This window comes from Chelmon rostratus, chromosome 1 (genome assembly GCF_017976325.1).
Source record: "Chelmon rostratus isolate fCheRos1 chromosome 1, fCheRos1.pri, whole genome shotgun sequence".
Lineage (NCBI taxonomy): Eukaryota > Metazoa > Chordata > Actinopteri > Chaetodontiformes > Chaetodontidae > Chelmon > Chelmon rostratus.
In genome coordinates, this window is record NC_055658.1 from 27,560,320 (window position 1) to 27,581,825 (window position 21,506).

The 21,506-nt window shown below is 40.4% G+C and overlaps 1 protein-coding gene across 3 annotated transcripts; it reads left to right on the plus strand.

The window, feature by feature from the left end:
• The first annotated feature begins 2,801 nt into the window (after nt 1-2,801).
• Nucleotides 2,802-21,392, plus strand: LOC121610273 (paired amphipathic helix protein Sin3a-like). 3 transcript variants are annotated; one of them, XM_041942297.1, is made up of 21 exons: nt 2,802-2,990; nt 5,328-5,544; nt 5,925-6,101; nt 6,313-6,419; nt 6,537-6,861; nt 7,257-7,508; nt 7,606-7,758; nt 8,423-8,578; nt 9,028-9,114; nt 9,253-9,371; nt 9,690-9,915; nt 10,520-10,636; nt 10,839-11,077; nt 11,199-11,382; nt 11,625-12,207; nt 12,362-12,531; nt 13,021-13,194; nt 13,304-13,396; nt 14,316-14,410; nt 16,679-16,886; nt 19,321-21,392. In XM_041942297.1, the coding sequence occupies exons 2-21, from the start codon at nt 5,350-5,352 to the stop codon at nt 19,537-19,539; spliced, it is 3,879 nt and encodes a 1,292-aa protein (XP_041798231.1). In that variant the 5' UTR covers nt 2,802-2,990; nt 5,328-5,349; the 3' UTR covers nt 19,540-21,392. The 3 variants fall into 3 exon arrangements, with proteins under 3 accessions (XP_041798231.1, XP_041798240.1, XP_041798248.1); XM_041942306.1 differs by lacking the exons at nt 16,679-16,886; nt 19,321-21,392 and adding an exon at nt 16,083-16,666; XM_041942314.1 differs by lacking the exons at nt 16,679-16,886; nt 19,321-21,392 and adding an exon at nt 15,102-16,075.
• Nucleotides 21,393-21,506: the final 114 nt, after the last annotated feature.

Here is a 21,506-nt window from a genome sequence, read left to right on the forward strand (position 1 = left end):
ATCCACACGAGGTCTCACGGGGAGAGCGTACAGGCAGGGCACAGCCGAGGTGCAGGTGACTGGATCACCTGAGCACAAAACACAGTAACAGGTCAGGTAGCTGAGCACAAAATGATATATACTGTTTAGCCATGTGGTCTTGATTGCATGATTGAACACACCTTTGCTCAATTAGAGAAGCTGGATGGACCTGTCAGCCACACCCTGGAGTGATGCCTCACGACTAAACAGACGAGAGAACAGACGAGACAAGAGGAAGAGAAAACAAAGGAGCACAAAAGGGAAAAAGGGAGAGGAGACTGCAGATCTCAAAACATCTATTGACACTAATGCTATATTTTAGTTCGTCCTCGTTCCATACATTGTTGGAAAGCTAAGATTCTCGTCAATCACAACAGCAGTTGTAATAGTTGCAGTATCAGCAGTATCTCAGCAGCACCTTGACGAGGTCCATGAGCAGTGAGGACTTGAACATCCCATCCAGCCTCATGTTGCTGTCGGTCAGCAGGTCGGCCTCACTTCCTCTGGGACAGTGTTCAACCACCAGAGCAAAGACCCCCCAAGTCCAGAAACAGAACCACACACAGGTTCACGTTCTCATGTCGCATCTCCCTCTACTGGACAGGAGAGATGGAAAATGTCATGTTAAAATATATTTTATTTAATGTCAACATATTCATATGTTCACAGTTGAAATCTTTCACTGTTACACTGTTAATAATCTATATACTGTCTATAAAATGTTTTTATACTTTTAAGATAGATACTTTATTAATCTCCAAAGAGAAATTTTTAAGACATTAATCTATAAATGGTCAAATAGTGTAGGCTCTATACAGTTAAATTACATACTCTTAAAACATTTATCTACTGTTAAAACATCAATCTATACACTATTAACATGATTTATATCTATAAACAATTCATATACTGTTAAGTTGTCTATTCACTGTTTTTGTGTTTGCTGTGTATCTACTGCGCATCTACTGTTTTTGCTGCACTTCTTTATTTTACTCTATTTTGTGTATCTCACTACATTGGAAATTGTATGTTAAAAAACGATTGAGCAGGGATCACAAATAGCACAACAAATATACAATTTTCTCCTCGTGAGCTGAGCTGAACATTTAAGACAACTCAAATTGAATCACTCAAGCACTTTGACCTCTGACCTTAAGATCTAGTTTGTGCATTCATTTTGTCTTAGACCTAAAAACCTGTTTGAGACAGTAAAACTGTGTTTTATGTTTTATTGATTTGTTATGTTATAAATGTGTACAAGCTGATGGTCAGCTATTTCAAGAATTTAAGAAATGCTGTAGCACAAAGCCAGAAGGAGCAAGTTTGAAGAACAAGAAGAGAGAGTACGTTTTGAACATTGCAAAATTAGTCACTGACATGCTCATAATGCAGATAAAATAACAATACTGACACTGATGTATAGAAATGTTTAGAACACAAACAAGTTACTAAGTGTCTCAGAAAAGAAACAAGCAAATTAAAACCAACAATATTAAAAATCTTGTACAACCTGACAGGCTGCTGCAGGAGCTTACTCGAACCTGAAAATGTTTTTAGGAACCCTGAATCAAGGTGTCCCTGTTTCAGTGGGGGGCACTGCTTAGAGGATTGATGCTGGCACTGTGATCAACTGTATATATAGTTTATTTATTCAAGATGTCTGCTTGCAGTGAAAATGTTAGTAATTCTGAAGTGTTGCAATTCTCACAGGTTTACAATGATTTGAATATATTTTATTTAGAAAATAGTGTATTCCACAACTGTTACCTCATGATGAATTACATGAACATAGGTCTGACAATTTGACTTCTAATGTCTGTAACCCAGACGATGTGTTGCTGTTTACAACAAAAAAATAAAACATAAATCAACGGACTACAAAGACCTGCTGGTCTGTCAGAATACAAAATGCTCAGAACTGCTCTCCTTACCATGAACAGCATAAAAATGTGAAAAATAAAAAATGAAACCAGGCTAACCCAGAAAATGTTAAGTCAGAATGGTTTTTAACTGCTCTACTTCTTTAAAATCAATGTTTACATGAAAGTTTGAGACCGATACTGTTAAAAAAAATGATTTTACAATGTTTATAAGTTGTTGCAAACACCACTTAATTTCACTCAGTTTCAAAATCTGCACTCTAAATTAGCAACGTAGCCTGGGAAATACAAACTGTAACATGGAAAATAAAAAGTCATCTTTTGAAAATAAAACCTGAAATTGTGTAATTTGAGCCCCAATGAGTTGGAAAAACAACTACTTTCATTTATTAACTATTTGTGTGTTCTTGCTTGCCAACAAAACAGAACACTGACCTCTCCTGATCCTACGCCAGACTGATAAAAGATAAAGATAATACAGCTGTCAGTTTTTGCCCTCGTGTTTACTGCTTTAAATATATGAACCCAACATAATAATGGCTATAGACAGTTTTATAGATGTCTGCGTGTGTGTAAAAACTCATGCCTTAGCACCTGCTTGCATTCATGATAAAAAATTTTATAAAGTTATAAAATATTTTCAAAGGCAAATCCATATCTGCCCATATTAGAATAAACAACCACCCATAGTGTAGTGACCGATGGGCAACATGCAGGCAGTGTGCAGATAAACTGGCATTCGGCATGACCATAGACTAACCAGACGCCTTTAACCAAAGATACTGGCTCACTGCCTTGACTGTATTTGTTTTCATTCTGGAGATCTGACCAATCCCAGTTTAGACTGGGAGGAGACTAGCCCGCCTTCGTGTTAGACACGCCTCTATGTTCAAGGAACACCGCTTCATACATACACTGTTGTTAGCGACGTAGCCTCTACGGCCAATTTCCTTTTTGACATTTTCATTTGCGACCATTTCGCAGAACTTCACTTTTTTGTCGCGGCCAGGTGAGCACACGAGTAGCGGTTTACTGGTTGGGCCTCGTTACACTCGTGTGTCAAACTGTTGCTGGTGGCAGTCCTGCGAGGTAAGTTGAAGTAGTGTTAGCTCGTTAGCCGGATACCCTGTTCTGATGGGGGTTGGTTGTTGTGCTAACCTAGCATTTAGATAGCTGCCATATAACCTTGCCAAACAGACCAGATAGCGATCTAACACTGGTTGATTTTCTGCGATTACTTAACATTTTGGTGTATTTTCGTCTTCCGGCAATATATCTTGTATGATTTCAGTAGCGGCTACATTAGCTTGCAGTGCCGATAAGTTAGTCAAGCTACTCTAAGTAAGGCTAGCAAGCTAAGAACGGCGACCATGAATTAGCTGACATGCTAACGCTAAGCAGACTGACCTGACAACATGCATTTTTGTAGTTAGTTTATTCTTGCTATATGAAATTTCACTGCCTCTCTCGGGTTTTTTATGAGACAAACGATACTGGCAGATATGCCGTTTGTGTGACAACTGAATCTTTTTCTGTCGAACTTCTCGCATAACTTGACGGTTAATGCGACGTTAACGTTCTGTTGAAGCTAGTGTTAGCTTGTTAGCTAGCGCTCTTCCTGACCTAACCAACTAGCATAGTCAGAATTAATTACTGACAATGTAACTTTATTTAAGTGCCCTGCTGTATGGGTAGCCTACATGTTACATACTAAGCAGCCGACTGTGTTGTCGCGCTGTCAACTGCGATGAAGCACCACTGTTTTCTTTTCGACATCTAGCTACCTAGCAGCAAGGGTAACGTCAGTTAGCCAGCACGCTCAGCTCATCTGGATTTTTTAATAAGCAGGGTCCCGTTTACTGAGGACAGCCAGCGATGACACGAGAGTGACAAACCGACAGTCGCTGATTCTTTCTGCCAACTAGCCTTTAGTCTGCAGATAATAAAGGTTAGTTTGCTTGCCACATAACTTCGAGCTAGGACGAAAACCAACGTCAGCCATCAGACAAGCGAAAGCGGTCGTCTCACCGAAAACGGATGGCGTTAAGCTCGGTGTTTGGCAGAGAGGGGGAGGGGATGAGGCAGGTCTACAGCGAGCGAGCGAGAGAGAGAGACAGCGCCTACATGCCTGTAAAATGTTGACTGGCAGCTAAATGTTAGCTTTTGTAGCGCTAGTCAACTAATTTTTACTTTATCAATGTCTGCCGTATTCGCTTCGCGTTTCGGCAAAGAATATTTGAAGCTGGATATGCGACAGGCACGATCACGGCGACTCAAGACCGTACGCTCAGGCACCGTGTTTTCCGAAATTGGTGGTGCAGGGCAGTGAGGCACAATGTCTGCTCTCCGCTGGCCAACTGCAGTGACGTTTGCTTAGGGATCGTCATTAAATTACTTTTCTTCCAGACTGGAAGAGGACCCCTTCCGTATGTGCAAATATGAAGGCTTCAGTCTAAGGAAATGAGCACACAACACTTCTTATTTTTAGGTGCTTTTATACTAATAAATGGTCACACACGCTGGTCCTTTAAACATGAATTCCATCACAGTACTGAAAAAACTAACGCAATTGTGGACATCTGATATGATTAATTTTATTATTATTATTAAATTATGTGCATTGAACATCATAGCTATTTTATGGGTGGAATTAATGGATTGATAACTCTGGGAACTTCATTGTATTTTCATAACAGGACTAAGAAGCCCTGAGCACCTGTGGCTATTACCTTTAAGACGACCCCTAACCATCTGCCACAGCAGTTGTGCTTAACAATGTCCACTAAGGAATAGCCATGCACAGGCAGTTTGTCTATTAATTTCCTCATAGCCTTTTGTTTTGATGCATTTTTTTCTGCATTTTAGGGTTTTTCTATAATTTATTTCACCATGTATGTGATTTGCATTTTGTGGATTTGTTTTTTAATTGTGAACTTAGTTCACTTGTAAAATAGGACTCTCGTTCACAACTCTGCTTTTCCAAGTGTAAATATGCACAAATGAAGGTTGAATTAAAAATAATTGCATGGATTTTAAATATCACTGTGGTGACTGTGCAGTGGGAAAAAAAATTTAAGATCTGTGTTTCTAGACTATTGTGTAGAGCCTCTGGTTAAGCATGATTCGTAAGTAAGTGAGTAACAGTTGACAATCGGCCTACTAATGTCTGACATTAAGTACTCGTGTAAAACCCCGAAAGTTCTATCGTATTTAAAAAAAAAAACTGTTTTAAAGTTCCATCACAGCTTAAGTACTTTTCTTTATAAAAGCTGATGTCCTTGCATTAATGTTGATTTCTTAAAGTATTATGAAGAAATTTGTGAAGACTGTACATTCTTGAGGAATGCTTTAAGATATTTGTTAAAGTTCACAGACTGACTAAACCGAGCAGCCTGTTTACTGTCAGTCTTTATTTGTCCACTTTAGCCCCTTTGAGTATGCGTATACAATGAAGAGGCGTGTGGAGGACCAGGAACTAATATTTGCGCCCCAGCAACAACAATCACGTCGCCCCCCAGTTCAAGGGATTGCAGACAGTTTCCAGCACCGGGCCCTTGCCCCAGCTCCTACTGTGATAGAGACAGCTGCAGACAACATGCAGCCATCCACCGGCATCCAGTATTCTCTCCCCCAAGGCTACCAGGTATGAATGGTGTCATATAGCTATAGGTCAGAAGCTACCTAAGCTCAAAACCAAAAAAGGACGTTAGACAAGACATTAGGCTTTCTTGTAGCCTTTTTCGAATCTTACAGACCTTTTAAAACTTGCTCTTACTGTAAGCTTGAATGAAAGAAAAACCATTGTGGCATATTTTTGATTGGCTACCTGTTAAAGTGGCTCTTCTCAAAGGAGCTGCCTCTGAACCTTATGTTCTCATATTGTTAATGTTCCACAGTTTCACAAGATTAGGTTTCCAAAGACTTCCTTATTCTTTGTAATTGTAATAAAATGTACACAGAACATTGTCATGTTTAAGGTTTGTAGATCCTGAAATTCCTGTGATTTTTTTTTTCCCTGAAAAGGTGCCTACAATGCCTCAGAGCACAAGCGGACATGGGCATAATAATACAGCACCTCATGTTGGTCCTCTTGCACATGGCCTAGCAGTACAGTCCCAGGGCTCAACAGTGGTCCAGGGTCACGTTCACCCACCCACACCCATGACCTCAAGCCAAGGACAGCAGTTTCAACGACTGAAGGTACACAAACTTAAAAGTATATCTACCAAAGAAAACAAAACAAAAACAGCTGTGTGCCATAGAATATGATAATGACATCACCAGTGAAACAAAGAAAAAATGTTTTATTTCACATAGTACAAAGCAAGACTTTTAACATTAAGCTGATTGGCAGGTTAGAACTTTTTTTTTTCACTTTTCTGATTTTAAGTCTATTTGTTCTCTGTAATAGGTTGAAGATGCCTTGTCCTATCTGGATCAGGTGAAGCTGCAGTTTGGGAATCATCCACAAGTTTATAATGATTTTCTTGATATTATGAAAGAGTTCAAGTCACAGAGGTGGGTTCTAATTTCATGGCCATTTTCCTTGAACATGTGACATGCAGAACAATATCTGTGGACCCAGTTGATGATGTACCAGATACCAAAGTACTATCATTCATTCTGTTACTACAGCATAGACACTCCTGGAGTCATCAACCGTGTATCCCAGCTCTTCAAGGGCCATCCAGACCTCATTATGGGTTTTAACACTTTCTTGCCACCTGGGTATAAGATTGAGGTTCAAACCAACGATCTAGTCAACGTGACCACACCAGGTCAGATCCACTACATCACCCCTCATGGTATATCTGTTCAGAACATCCCTGCAAGTGGAGCATCCAGCCAACCTGCGAGCCACCCCCAGCACCAGAGTCTGCCACAGGCTGGCCTGCACACTACCACCACCACCACCACACCACCCATCCCCACCCAACCTGCTCCAAATAAAACCAGCAAGGTAAAATACAGGTTGCAGATTGAAATCCCACAAAAAATTTATTGAATTATTTTTTGACAAATGAGGTACAGTTCAAATTTTTGAATGTTTCTCAATTATGACTAAAAGTTTTCAGTCACTTTTTAAAATTTCTGTGTTTCTTTTGGAAAACTGAGCTTCCAAAAGGTTCAACCACATACAGTGTTGTGTGGACTCATCTTGGGTTGGGTTCACACATAGACCCAGCAACATAAATAAATCCATGTTATTTGGTTATGAGGAAAACTGTATTGGTCATTTTTAAGTTTTAGTTTTGTGTCAGAGATATTTTTTTTAACATGTTTTCATTGCACACGAAACAAGTCTTTAAAGGATAAGTGTAATAACATGCTTGTTCTCTCTGTCAATCCCAAAAGCCAATTCAGTCTCCAGCCCATACACCTACCAGCCAGCCCAACCCATCCATCCCATCTTATGCCTCACCGCGCTCACCTTCGGTTCAGTCCCACACTCCTGTGAGCAGCATGCCGTCCGGTGGGCCACCTCTCCAGAACAACCAGCCTGTGGAGTTCAACCATGCTATAAATTATGTCAACAAGATCAAGAACCGCTTCCAGGGTCAGCCAGACATCTATAAAGCCTTTCTGGAAATCCTGCACACGTACCAGGTAAGAAAATATATACCAATTAAAAAACATTCAGGCAATGTTGCACATATAGATCTGTTTTACAAATGTGTATTTATTTTAATGATAAAATTTCCAGAAGGAACAACGAAATGCTAAAGAGGCTGGAGGCAACTACACCCCAGCCCTGACTGAGCAGGAGGTCTACACTCAGGTGGCAAGACTCTTCAAGAACCAGGAGGACCTGCTCTCAGAATTTGGACAGTTCCTGCCTGATGCAAACAGCTCAATGGTGAGTCTCTGTGAACACGCTCCTACAGCGTGGCCCATTTTACCCTGATTTGATTAAACTAATATGGCAAGGCCATATTTCCAGCCTGAATTAAGTTTAAGATAATTTAATTAATCCCACGCTAGGGAAATTCACTTGTTACAAGAGCATAAAAAAAGTTGAATAGAATCTTTTGTTTATTTCAATAAAATTAAACCTCTCTTGTTTTATCAATAGTTTCCCTGGTATTATTAATGATTGGGGGGAAAAAATAGAAAATGTCAAGAACCACTGTGTTTACCATCTCATTGAAAATTCTAAGAGACTAAACCTGAAATTCCTCTCAAGATTTGTCATTGTGGTGAATGTTACAGCAAGTGGTCCGTTATTATTTAAAATCAGTGGTTTTGCTGTGTTTTGCACTAGTGGTAAACAAAATGTAAGATACCCTTTTCCTTGTTTTGGGAATAAAGTAAAAATGACACATTTGAAACAATTACATTAACACCCGAGTCTCTTGTTCCTTGCATTCATTAAGTACCCTCACTACCTCTTTTTCTGCAAGGACAGGCTCCCTTTCTTATACTGAGCTTTTACAAGACTGTTTACCAGCATTTTTTTGATACACCCTGTCACTTTTGTGACCTCCCTTTGGTGAGATTATGATGTGTGATGTTCTTCTCAGTTGCTGGGCAAGACTACACCAGACAGGGCAGATTCTGTACGTAATGATCACGGCGGCACTGTAAAGAGACCCTTACTGAACAACAAACAGAGGCTGAGCCAAAATGGCCTGCCAATCAGAAGACCTGCTGGAGTGGGAGCCACACCACCTGTCAAGGTACATGTCATGCTACATGCTTGCTGTGTTCATATACTCAGCTGTTTGCACTGTTTGTTTCTTTCTGCCATATTGTAGGTGTCGGAAATGTCAGTATGTTGCAAAGGCAGTTTGTCTCCAATTTATATTAATGAGGGTAGACTAGATATCAAAAACACCTCAAAGCTGCAGTTCAGCTGCAACTACGCCATGCTACATTCCCAAAAAAGACTACAAACTTGAATCAACATTTTTCTTAAATAGTTTCAAGAAAAACTGAACATTAGAACCTTTATGAAAGCAGGATTTATTTCAGGATTGTTTTTTAGACTGTATTAGCTTTAGTGGGAAATTACTTAAATCTACCAAAATAATGATAATATTGGCTTCTATTAGAGTATTTACCATTTTTGAAATATAGTATTTTTGAGAGCCTGCAGTTTGAATTTGCTATGTCTACACCCTTGCAGAAGAAACCCAAAATATTGGGGAAAGACCATGGCATGACTGAAGTCAGCAAACACAGCACCAGCACTGAAACTATGTTCTTTGAGAAGGTCAGTATTATTAATTCAGTAACAGTATTGTTTATATATATATATATATAAGTGACATGTATATATGTTCATTGTTTTTTATTTGTTATTCATTTATTTTTTGGGTCATTTTTTTGTCATTACTGAAAACATGAACAGGTGAAGAAGGCTCTGCGTAGCTCTGAGGCATATGACAACTTCCTGAGGTGTCTTCACATTTTCAACCAGGAAGTAATCTCGCGTGCCGAGCTGGTGCAGTTAGTCATCCCATTTCTTGGGTGAGTTGAAACATGCAAATACCTACAGTCACTGATGCTGTAGTGCCTGTGCATTGTAGCTAAATAATAACTCTGTACTTAAACATGTGAGTTGCTCAAATGGATATTCAGCACAATGGAGATATGAAGCAATCCTTCAATCCTTGTTGTAATCTTCAGATATGGATTTTAATGAAATGTAGATGGATGTGAAATCCAAACTATATCTAATACCTGTATAAGTTTCAGCTCCCAATGTCAGTGTTACACAATATCTGCCAACCACTGGCTGCAGCCTCACTGTTATTTCTTTATTTCACATTGTGGCATGATTGACAGAAAATTCCCCGAGCTTTTTACATGGTTTAAAAACTTCCTGGGCTACCGAGAGTCCAGTCACGGGGAGTCGAGCCACACAGAGAGTTTACCCAAGGAGCGTGCAACAGAGGGCATCGCCATGGAGATTGATTACGCCTCCTGCAAGAGGCTGGGGTCCAGCTATAGAGCACTGCCAAAGAGCTACCAGCAGCCCAAGTGCACAGGAAGGACACCGCTGTGCAGAGAGGTGAGTCACTGAAGGAAGTGTGCTTAATAAAGGTTGTTTTGTCATAAAAGCCAGTTTATTCTCTCCCACAGGGCTTCACAGATGTGATGGTATCAATGAATTTGACAGCCTCAGGAGTAGGACTTAGTGTTGTGTTGGTGCTTGTAAATTTAAAAAATCAATAATAACTAACGTATTTGACAATTAAACAAACTAGGGTTGCACCTAAAATTTATTTTATCTTGGATTAAGTTTTTGGTCCCTTGATTGAGCATTAAGTCTAAAAACACCAAATAGGTTTTACCCTAGAAATAACAATCACTGGTTACAGCTTAGCAAAACTGACATTGATTTATTTTTTACAAAAGTCTTCTAACTGGATTATGTTACAAACACTGTTCATTGTGTAGGATTGCTGCATTTATATAAAGTTCAAATTGAACTATAAAACAATTTCAAGTTTAGTTGATTGCTCTCAGTAGGGCTTGATCTTATTTATTTTCTTGCATTTTGTGTTTTGAGATGTTGGTGCCTGCTGTGAATTTGACAGCATTGCAGATGAAAGCCTTAACATGAACACTTTGCTTAAACAGAAATTTGAATTGAAGTGAATGTCCTCTTGCAGGTTTTGAATGACACGTGGGTGTCCTTTCCTTCGTGGTCTGAGGATTCTACATTTGTGAGCTCCAAGAAGACTCAGTATGAGGAGCACATTTACAGATGTGAGGATGAGCGTTTTGAGGTGAGGAATACTTAGGCCACTGTAAACTGTAGGCTCTTGTATGGTTGTAAGAAGGTGTGCAGCACTCTTTCTCCCAGGAGTCAAATGACCACGTATTAGATTTAGGTATTCAGCAAAAACCTTATTGCTCACACCATCGACCACAATCAGACATAGTTAAACTCACTTTTCCATAATTTCACTGTGATTGTTTCCCTTTCAGCTCGATGTTGTGCTGGAGGCCAATCTTGCCACGATACGAGCCCTGGAGACAGTGCAGCGGAGACTTTCTCGCATGTCAGCCGACGAGCAGCTGCGCTTCAAGCTTGACAACACAATGGGCGGCTCCTCGGAGGTCATTCACCGCAAAGCCATCCAGAGGATATATGGAGAAAAGGCCCACGATATTATTGATGGACTCAAGAGGAACCCAGCTGTGTCTGTCCCCATAGTGCTGAAAAGGTTCATAGTCTCAATTTAGCTTCTCATCTGTCACTGTTCAGGTCTTAACAGTTGTGCATACTTTAAAGATTTCATTAAGGAACATTTAGGATTATGCTTCACTTTTTTGTGTCTGTTTCAGATTAAAAATGAAGGATGAAGAGTGGAGAGAAGCTCAGAGAGGCTTCAACAAAATCTGGCGGGAGCAGAATGAAAAGTATTACCTGAAGTCACTTGACCATCAAGGCATCAACTTCAAGCAGAATGACACCAAAGTGCTGCGCTCAAAGACCTTACTCAATGAAATTGAGATGTTATATGATGATGTAAGGAAACTTGTTCTTTTGATATTAACTTGATGAAGTCAAAAGAAGGAAAACATTATGGCTCAGTGTCTTTGGTGGTGCTTTTCACACAGTAATTGCTGACTATAACACAGTTTAATTTATTTTTTTGAAGCTGTAAATGGGACTTTAATCACTAGCTCATATCATCAGATTAATTTGCTCTCACACAGAATGCTAATAATATAAATTCACCCTAATCTACTATTGTCTGTGTCCTGTAGCGCCAGGAGCGAGCATCAGAGGAAACTGCCACACCGCCACCGAGCGGCCCGCACATGACCCTGACCTATGATGACAGCCAGATCCTGGAGGATGCTGCTGCCCTCATCATCCACCATGTCAAAAGGCAGGTGGGCATCCAGAAAGAAGACAAGTACAAGATCAAACAGATCATCCACCACTTCATCCCTGACCTGCTGTTTGCACGGCGAGGTGAGCTCTCTGATGCAGAAGAGGAGGAAGAGGAGGACGAAGAAGACATGGAGATGGATCAAGATGGCCCAAAGAAGCACAATGGCCTGCCGGGCAGCAGCCCATCAAAGTCCAAGCTCCTCTTCAGCAACACGGCAGCTCAGAAGCTGCGAGGCTCAGATGATGCCTACAACCTGTTGTTTGTGAACAACTACTGGTATATCTTCCTTCGTCTTCACCACATCCTCTGTTCTCGTCTGCTGAGAATCTACGGGCAAGCCGAGAAGCAGATTGAAGAGGATTCCCGTGAGCGAGAGTGGGAAAGAGAGGTGTTGGGGCTCAAGAGGGAGAAAAATGAAAACCCAGCAATCCAACTGAAGATGAAGGAACCAAGTAAGTGAGAAAACAGTGTATTAATCTTGATGTTTTACTATAATTGCACTCAAATCCTCGCCAGCACTGAATTTGATGCCACTATACATATCATGTTTATGTTGTCTAAGTCCTCACCATACAACTCAACTCATACACTGTTTTCTACCTGCAGTGGATGTTGATGTAGAGGATTATTACTCAGTGTTTCTGGAAATGGTGCGCAACCTTTTGGATGGAAACATGGAACCGGCTCAGTACGAGGACTCTCTTAGGGAAATGTTCACTATCCATGCCTACATTGCCTTCACCATGGACAAACTCATCCAGAGTATTGTCCGGCAGGTCAGCACATTCAAGATCACTTGATTAAGATTTTGTATTTATTTATTTGTGCCGTAAGAAAAGACTGTAGAGCACTTAACTTCAGCACCGTGTGTAGTTCAGTTCAAATGTGAGCATAATTTAACTGTGCAAATATTGTTTTTATTCATACTGATCTGCACAAAATGCCTAAAATGGATTTTAATTGTCTTGTCTCACAATGCATTTCAAGCACGAGGGCCTGTTTTGCATGCCAGCAAATAAGGATAGGCACATGTCTCTGAATATTTGTAATTTTAAAATGCAGTCTGGCTTCAAAACAAGCAAACATAAAATCTACTGCTTATCTCAAAGCTCAGAGATAAATTAAATGAATTTATAACCCTTCAGTTATTGAGTGTACTGCTATCACTTATTGCCTCTGCACTGATGGGCCTTGATCATAAACAGCTAAATTTTTTGCATTTGTGTGGACACAGCTGTTGCATACTGAACCTGTTGCTTTCACAGCTCCAGCACCTCGTCACCGATGATGTATGTGCACGTGTAACGGACATGTACCTGAGTGAATGTGCCAATAAAGCCACGGGGGGCACACTGTCCACACAGACGTCCAGGGCCACAGCCGAGGGGGGCTACCAGCGCAAAGCAGAGCAGCTCATGTCAGATGAGAACTGCTTCAAGGTACGCCAGCCCCGAATAGCAATGATAATATTGTACCTGTTATCTGTCTAAACTACTCTGAGCTCTTTGTTTATTGGCTACTTCCTCCGATTGCTTTTGTTTTATCTAGTTGGTGTTTGTGAAGAGCCAAGGATCTGTCAGTCTGGCTATGGAGCTGCTGGACACAGAAGAGGAGAACTCTGATGAGCCAGCGGAGGCTGAGGTAAGACTCATTTAATATTCAAGCATAGTTCATACACTTTAGTTGTCGGCTTATTAGGTGCACACCATCCTGTGTCATCCAGTACAGCAACTCTGCAATAAAACCGGAGTTAATGGTGGTGTTGAACTGTTATGCATTATGTTGTAATGGGTTTCTAATATTTTGTCCTCCCAAAATTGACATTGGTAGGTGTTAATGCAGAAACAGTTAGTCAGTTAATAAATTAAAGAGCAGAGAGTTGATCACCAACTGTTCTGATAGTTAAAGTGCAGCTTTACTGTGTTTTCACCTTGGCTTCAAGAGATACTGTGATGACCCCCCCCCCCTCCAATATTCTGTCATTTTATAGACAAAATCTGTTGTTTTGTCTAAAAAAGACAATCAGCAGAGAAGGTCAGAATTAAAAGACTGCAACATTATTGACTATGGACAAAATGTAAGAAAAAAAAACTTTATGATCGCTATGTTTTCACGACAACGTATTGAAACAGTATAGAGTATGAGCAATACTGGATTTGTAAATCCAATATCAATTTTTGACAGAAGAAACCCAATAACTATATACTGGCTGTTTTTTTTCTTTTCATAGATAGATAACAAAAACAAATACTTTTGATCTTGATACATACAAAGTTTTCTTCAAGCATTGTGACCCAGATACAGTACATACTGATCAAAGTGTCTCATCAGAGTGAGTAGTCTTTTGTGCAATCTCTTATTGGCCGACTGATTATGTATTTTTCAGGCTTGAAACAGTGTTGTGAGACAACCGAGAATTTTTAACCCTATTAACCCCAATGGGGATTTGAAAGGCCATAACTGTCAGTCAGTAGAGACTTCACCGGTATGTCTGTGTGCTACTGTATATGCAATACATGTTTTTTTTTTTTGTTTTTTTTTCCTGCTCTGCCCTCCACAGAGGTGGTCAGACTACGTGGGCAGATACCTGAACTCAGATTCTGCATCCCCAGAGCTGCGTGAGCATCTTGCCCAGAAGCCGCTGTTCCTCCCCAGGTGAGGCCCCAGCCATGTCTCCCTCTTGTCTGCACACTTTAAGCCTGAGGCTCTAGTCAGCCGAGCAGCCACTCCACTGTTGACAAGCCAAACCAGCTGCCAAATACAACTCCCTGTCAGAGATAGAAACAGTGGCACTTATGCACAAGCCTGACTTAGGAAACTCTCTCTGATTACAAAAGTTTTGGGCATAAGAGCTCTGCCTTTTTAGTAATGGACAAGCAGAGCGGGTTTGAGAAGGTACATTTAAATAGAGTAACTCCACAGTTACAGTGAAGTGCTTGTAGTGCCTGAATGCCCTCCTGTCTGTTGAGAATCTCATCGGCTGTGAACATGACCTTTTCAGTTTCTGACCTCTGCCTCACGTGGAAGATTGCACTTTACATGGCCTCTTTTAGAAAAAAAAAGGAATTTATTTATTCAGTGATTCAGTTCCTTTTTAATGGGAATTTTATTTATTGACAGTAAGGTTTTTTAAAATGGTTTTGGCTTGATCGTGGGTTTTGAATTTCCTCCCTAGCAGACAACTATAATGAATCATTCGATTTGATTACTCACATTGTATAGAATTTAAGTGATTTTCATTGTGTAACTCAAGAACAAAAGTCATTGAATGCACAAGCTGAAAGTAAAACAAATGGGTTCCAACGTTTTCATTTTAATTTCTTTTTTCCGATATGTCTTTGACCAGAATTTAAGAGACTGAAGCTCTTGTGTTGGACCTGAGTGACTTTGTTAAAAGAGGACAGTGAAGTCCTGGCTTCCTTTTCTACCGTATCATGCCCTTTGTTTGTAATTGTATTCAGATTAAGGGTCCTGTATGTGACTTAATCACTGTTTGCAAATGTAATTGTTCAAATGTCCATTTGTTTAAGTCTGTTATACGTAGTGTTATGTTTGTAATAATTTTCAGTGGAAACAGTGCACTCCCGTTGCAACTTTTTGTTGTGGTTGAGTTTCTTCCACTGATTTGACAGAGATTAGTGTTCAGGTTTTTAAAATCTCTGGTCTCACGCATTATCTGCAACACTTGTACAGAGAAGTAGGGTTTGTAAATAAAATGATTGTCTAAATTGTATGTTCATGTTGGTGTATTTCTTTCCTTACACCTGAGAGCTGTGCATGCAGGCGTGGTTGTGTCCACTCTATCTTAAAGCTCCCGTTGAGTGTTGCACATAAAAGCCTGTGTTTCATTGTTTTTTGGTGCTTTTTGTTTTTATGAGATGGCTGTCCATTACCATAAACATTACAAGGATTTTGAAAACACAAAAAACTCTAATTTTCCCTTATTTAACCCATTGCATAAATCTGGCTGATTTATCACTGGGCTCACCCACATCTTGTGCTTCTTGTTTTTCTTTCCATCAAATCTATGAGAGATCAGCAGCACAAGAGGTCTATACTTCACAAATATCGTCAGTGGCAGTAAAAAAAAAATCGAGCAGTTTCTTTTCCAGTTGTGTTGGGTCTTCATCTCATGATCATAACACTTGTACATTGTTGGTGAGAGTATGTGCACGTCAGAGGATTCTCAGCTCATATTTTTTGATTGGTATCCGATCAGGCAGCAATTTTCTAGTGTTTGTTTTCAACAGTTTTTACTTGAAATTGGCCTCACTGTCATGTCTTTTAAGTGGAGCCCTAAATGCAAAAATATGCTTCATGGTTTCAGTCCCCGCTCACCTGTACCCTCAGTGGTAAGTACACATTTAAAACTTTCATTCAGGTGGGGTGAATAATTGCATTTATATTACCTGCACAAAAATCAGGATCAATTTCCAATGAAGAGAAACATTTGTTTGCCAAGGATATTTAGATTTGAACTGTGTGGCTGTGCAACGGAAGTGCACTGTACAGAAATACTACGACTGCTGCCTCTGCTGCTCTTATAGATCCACATTTCCCACGAATGATATGACTCCATATCTAATTCTATTACTCGGTGAGTTGCAATGCATGGGTTTAAAGATAATTGTTTAAAGGGACAGTCCTCTCAAATTTGACTACTGTTCTCAAATTTGCTTAATGTCCTGTGTCGTGCCTGAACACATCCCCTAGGCTTTCAAATCATACAGTGCATACTGTCAAACACAAAATTGTGCCACATGTAACATGATCAAGTCAAAATAAAAGTCTAGCAGATTCTAGAAATTTGTGCGAACTTTCCCTGTAAACGTGATGCACCCCTTTGATGTGTGGAGTAATCAGAAGAATTTCTCTGGGATCGGTCAGTATTATTCATGGTTGTCAATCTGTTCTGGCCTTCAGGAATTTGAGACGGATAAGGAAGTGCCAGAGAGGATGGGAGCAACTGCAGCAGGAGAGAATGATCAAGGTCCCCTTGGACAACACGCAGGATGGCAACAGTGAGCTAAAGATGGAGTGCATGTTCAAGCTCAACTCCTACAAGATGGTTTATGTCTGCAAGTCAGAGGACTATATGTACAGGCACACAGCACTCAGACGGGCTCATCAGGTAAGCACAGAAAAAAAATACCATCGATTTATTTTTTGCACTTATTTCATTGTATGTGTTTATGAAGGTGCAAGACGTGAACTGGATGATCGGTTTTTACTGATGAAAGTCAAAGTCAGCTTTATTGTCAATTCTGCAGTATGTACAGGACAAACAGAGAATCGAAATTGCGTTACTCTTCAACCCTTTGTGACAGGACATATATTAGAAAAAGAGATAAATAAAAAAAAAACAAAACTGTACAATCTAAATAAAAACTGTACAAACTAAGTAAGTAAAAACTGTACAATCGGCAGGCGGCAGCGGGGTGTATTTCAGTGTCCAGTGTCCACTCTGTGTGTGTGTGTGTGTGTGTGTGTGTGTGTGTGTGTGTGTGTGTGTGTGTGTGTGTGTGTGTGTGTGTGTGTGTGTGTGTGTGTGTGTGTGTGTGTGTGTGAGAGATGGCAGCAGGCTGAAGAGGCTGTGTGACGGGTGGGTGGGGTCTCTCGCAATGCAGAGGGCTTTGCGAGTGAGGCGGGAGGTGTAGAGGTCGTGGAGGGAGGGGAGAGAAGCACCGACGATCTTCTCAGCTGCTCTCACGATGCGCTGGAGGTTCTTCCTGCAGGACGTGGAGCAGGCGCCATACCACATGGTGATGCTGCTGGTCAGGACGCTCTCGATGGTGCCTCTGTAGAAGGTGTGCATGATAGGGACCGGGGCTCTAGCTTTCCTCAGTTTGCGGAGGAAGTAGAGGCGCTGGTTCGCTTTCTTGGCCAGCGATGTGGTGTTGGTGGTCCAGGAGAAGTCCTCAGTGACGTGCACACCCAGGCAGTGTGACAAACACACTACCTTCACAGCTGTTAACATAGCATTGCATATTGCGTCTAGAATATTGCTATTTGACTTGAAACTTCTTGGGTGGAATCATTTCACTCACTTAAGATTAGATTGTGTCAGTTATGTTTACTCATGAACATTGTTGTCATAAATAGTGATGATAATTTGCATCTGTTTTTCTTGGTCATCAGATTTTCTTGAAATCTGATGGAGAGATCATATTATTGGATTTTGGCAGAGATATCTGCAGTTAGTCAATTTTCTGTTTTTTTGCCATAAGTGCAAAAGTAAAGTGATTGAGACTTTGTTTCCAAAACTCAAAGTAATGCTCATAGACAGGTGTGCACATGACTGGAGCGCAGGTACACATTTCCAATAAAAGTCTGAAATGTGTCATGTCAGTTGTTTCAAAACATGCATTTGTGCATCAGGCAGGAGAAAAACCAAGCAGGAGACTGTTTGCATTACGTCTGTGTCAAACAACGGAGAAATTTACCTCGGACTGCGTTGGGTTGATTGAATTTGGTGTTGACCGAACAGATGGACTCGTGACGCTCTTCAATGAAGCTGCTTTGGATGACTGGACAAAGTTGGCCGCTGTGTGCATTGACGAGGCTGCTGTCAATGTTGTTTATACAACGGCATTTTATTAAAACTCCAGAACTGCATGAAATTAGCTGATCGCAGCCTTCTTCACAGACTGCCTCTGAGCAGTGCAGCATGTGAGAGGGCAGTCTCACTTCAGTCACAATAAAAACCAAGCACAGATCTCGTCTGTCACTTGCCTCTCAGCCCTGACGCACATGCACCCGTCAGAAACGACAACACAGACATTCAACCCAAAGCCAGCTGTTGACCTGTGGATGGAGAGAGCTAATCAAGGCTGGCACTGGGAAGTCCATCTTCATCATCCAGTATGTAAGAAGCTGAAGAGGACAACAGTGAGGGAGACACTGAGGTGGACAGTGAGGTGGATTTCGTATAGAACATCTCTATGTATGGCATGAGTAGTGCCCAGAGATGTGTTCGCTACCTGACCTAAGCAGTTATTTGCACCTCTGCCCATAGAAGCCATTTACCTGTAATGTCATTTTTGAAATGATTTCTTTGGGTTGTTCCTGCATTTGTTTGTTCTGTTTTTTTTTGTTTTTTTTTTTACAAATTACTATACCTCTTCAGGTAGTGGGCGGCTGTTGTTTGTTTCCACTTTTAATGATTCTCAAATTATTTTTAGTAAACATGTCTGAAAGGACGTTTTAACAGACTGAAAAACATACTTTAAGTTATCGGTTTGTTTATTGTAATAGAGAAGCTAATATTAAAACTTTAAAAATTTAGCCTGTGGTTATACAATGCTCCTGGTGAATGTGGATGGCCTAAGGCCACATCAGTAATCGGGATGTCCTTTAAAGAAGGGCCATCACATTCAAAAGACACTTGGATACGCAGGGTAGTGTTTCATTTTCAGCAGTCCAGTGGATGGATGTATTTGTGTTGATGTTATACAACCTGAATTAACAAGATGACTCTCTTTTAGGCGTATTTCTGTACCTTTCTTCTTGTACGTTGAACTGGCATCCTGGTTGCTGAGCTGTGTTCTGGTTGTCATGTGTTTCAGTCCCACCAGCGGGTCAACACGCGCCTGCACAGACGCTTTCAGGCCTGGCTGGACACCTGGGCCAAAGAGCACGTGACCAGCGACATGGCTGCCGAAAACCACAAGTGGCTGATGGGTGATGAGCGAGAAGGCCTATTGTCCTGCACCACCACCTGCAGCCCTGAGGTCCTCCATTATCTCAACATTAACAAGTACCGGGTGAAGTACAGAACACTGTAGTCTCTCTCTTATCGAAAGATAAATTGTGGCCGTTTCGACACAGCAAACTGCCAGTGACCTCATTCATAAATACAGTAGCTTTCCAAACTGCTGTTACTGGATCCAGTTGCCAAAATCTTTTGGGGTTGAAGCAGGAACTTCGTCCTGACGTTCAAGCTTTTACTGCAAATTCTGCAAAATATGTGAAATCCAAGTTTTATCATTATAGGAGAGAAAAAACCCTCCTGTCTCAATAATCCCATTATTAAACGCAGATTTTTACATGCCATTAATATTCAACGTAAACACTCCTTACTGCATCTTCCCCTTGGAGCAATTCACAGTTTAAACAAAAAATAAACATGGGTAAGCATTTTATAGCTAAAACTCTACAACTTAACAATAGATTCAAGTGTTCTTTGAAGACCACCTCATCATTGTACAGGAAACGAAAACAAACGACCTCAGTTTTTCTCTTTAGCAAGAACAAATACCTGTTACTTCTGTTAAAATGTGTCTTGTCGGACTTCCAGCTGTAAACTTGTTTAGCCTGTGAATGTTTTCCTCATAAGGCAGGATTGCTGGGCAGATGCTTGGCGTCACTACAATGCCAGCAGTGTGTTAAATTGAGTAATTTATGACCGCCCAAACACTTGTGTAAATATGTTTATATCTAGCTTCTTTTTTTTTTTTTTTAAATCTGATGTTATTAATGTGTAGCGCACATTAATACACACATAGTATCAATCTTTAGCTAGAGGTTGCAGAGAAATTTATTAAGAAAATGTAAAATTGTAACTGTTTTTTACCAAAGGATATTATTTGAGATCTCGTTCCTTTGCGGTCAGTTGAATGTGTTAAAAAAGTCTTTGTTCAGCAGAAAAATGACCTATTTCATACGTGTTTCAACCCCTTTCTGCCCATTTCTACCTTCTGTTGTTGGCATCTTCGTCACTCGTGGTTTTAAGATGATTGAATGTAGCTGAGCATCAGTTTCTCCTCTTTCAAGTACAGTATGTTTGTTTTTCTGAGTACTGAGGTCTTAGCAGTACCGTCAACTTTTTCTTCTATTTAAACTTTACCAAATGGTTAGAATCTTTCTGACAGGTTCAGTGGTCTCGCAATGTATCGCTTAAAAAACTGTACATGAGGTGTGTTTATTTTTTATGCTCAGTGTTGACGGCAAACACTGACTGATAGTAGGTCTATATGTGAATGTCAGCTATGTGACTTGTGTACAGTTTAAAGATTAAGAAAACGAGCTAGCAATAATTCCTTCAGTTGCAGTTCATCAAAGCTGTCAGTTTGTATTTCTTGCTGAAATACAAATGAATGTCGTATTCCCTTAGAAGAGGGACGTAAACTAAGGATTTTTATTGCCTTTTCCCTCTGCAGTTTGTTTAATAAAACTGGAATTGGCCCTGTAGATATTGTATAAGAAGGTTAGATGGGAATTTATCATCACACTAAAGGCTGTAAAGTGTGTTTCACAGCGGAAATCGACATAGTCTTAACATAAACCACAGGAAAACAGCCAGATCTTTATAATTTTTCACATATGCATCAAAACGTGAGCAGGATGCCGAATAAAAGAAGCTACCTGACAAGATTTCATCCATAAACATTTTCCTTATGTCCATTTAAGGTGACGGTCGGTAACCTAACCAGCTACAGACAATCTTGGAACAGTTTAATACTTGGGTTTTTATTTTTATATTTACCGTGTTTAATATGGAACACCACAGGAAGTCCCGTGGAGCTGGTTGTACATAACGACATGATTTGTACCTCGTTTAATGTGTCTCTTCTCTTGACTTTTACGGTGTTGTACATGAGTGTTAGTATGTTTGACATTAAACTATCCTTTAAATAGACAGAAGCTCGGTTGACCACTTCTTTCTTCATTTCTGCCATTGTTGGACCAGTTTTCGGTTTTCACCAGCGAGTTATTGATCAGGTGAGCAACTTTCTTTGTCCCGAAAGCATAG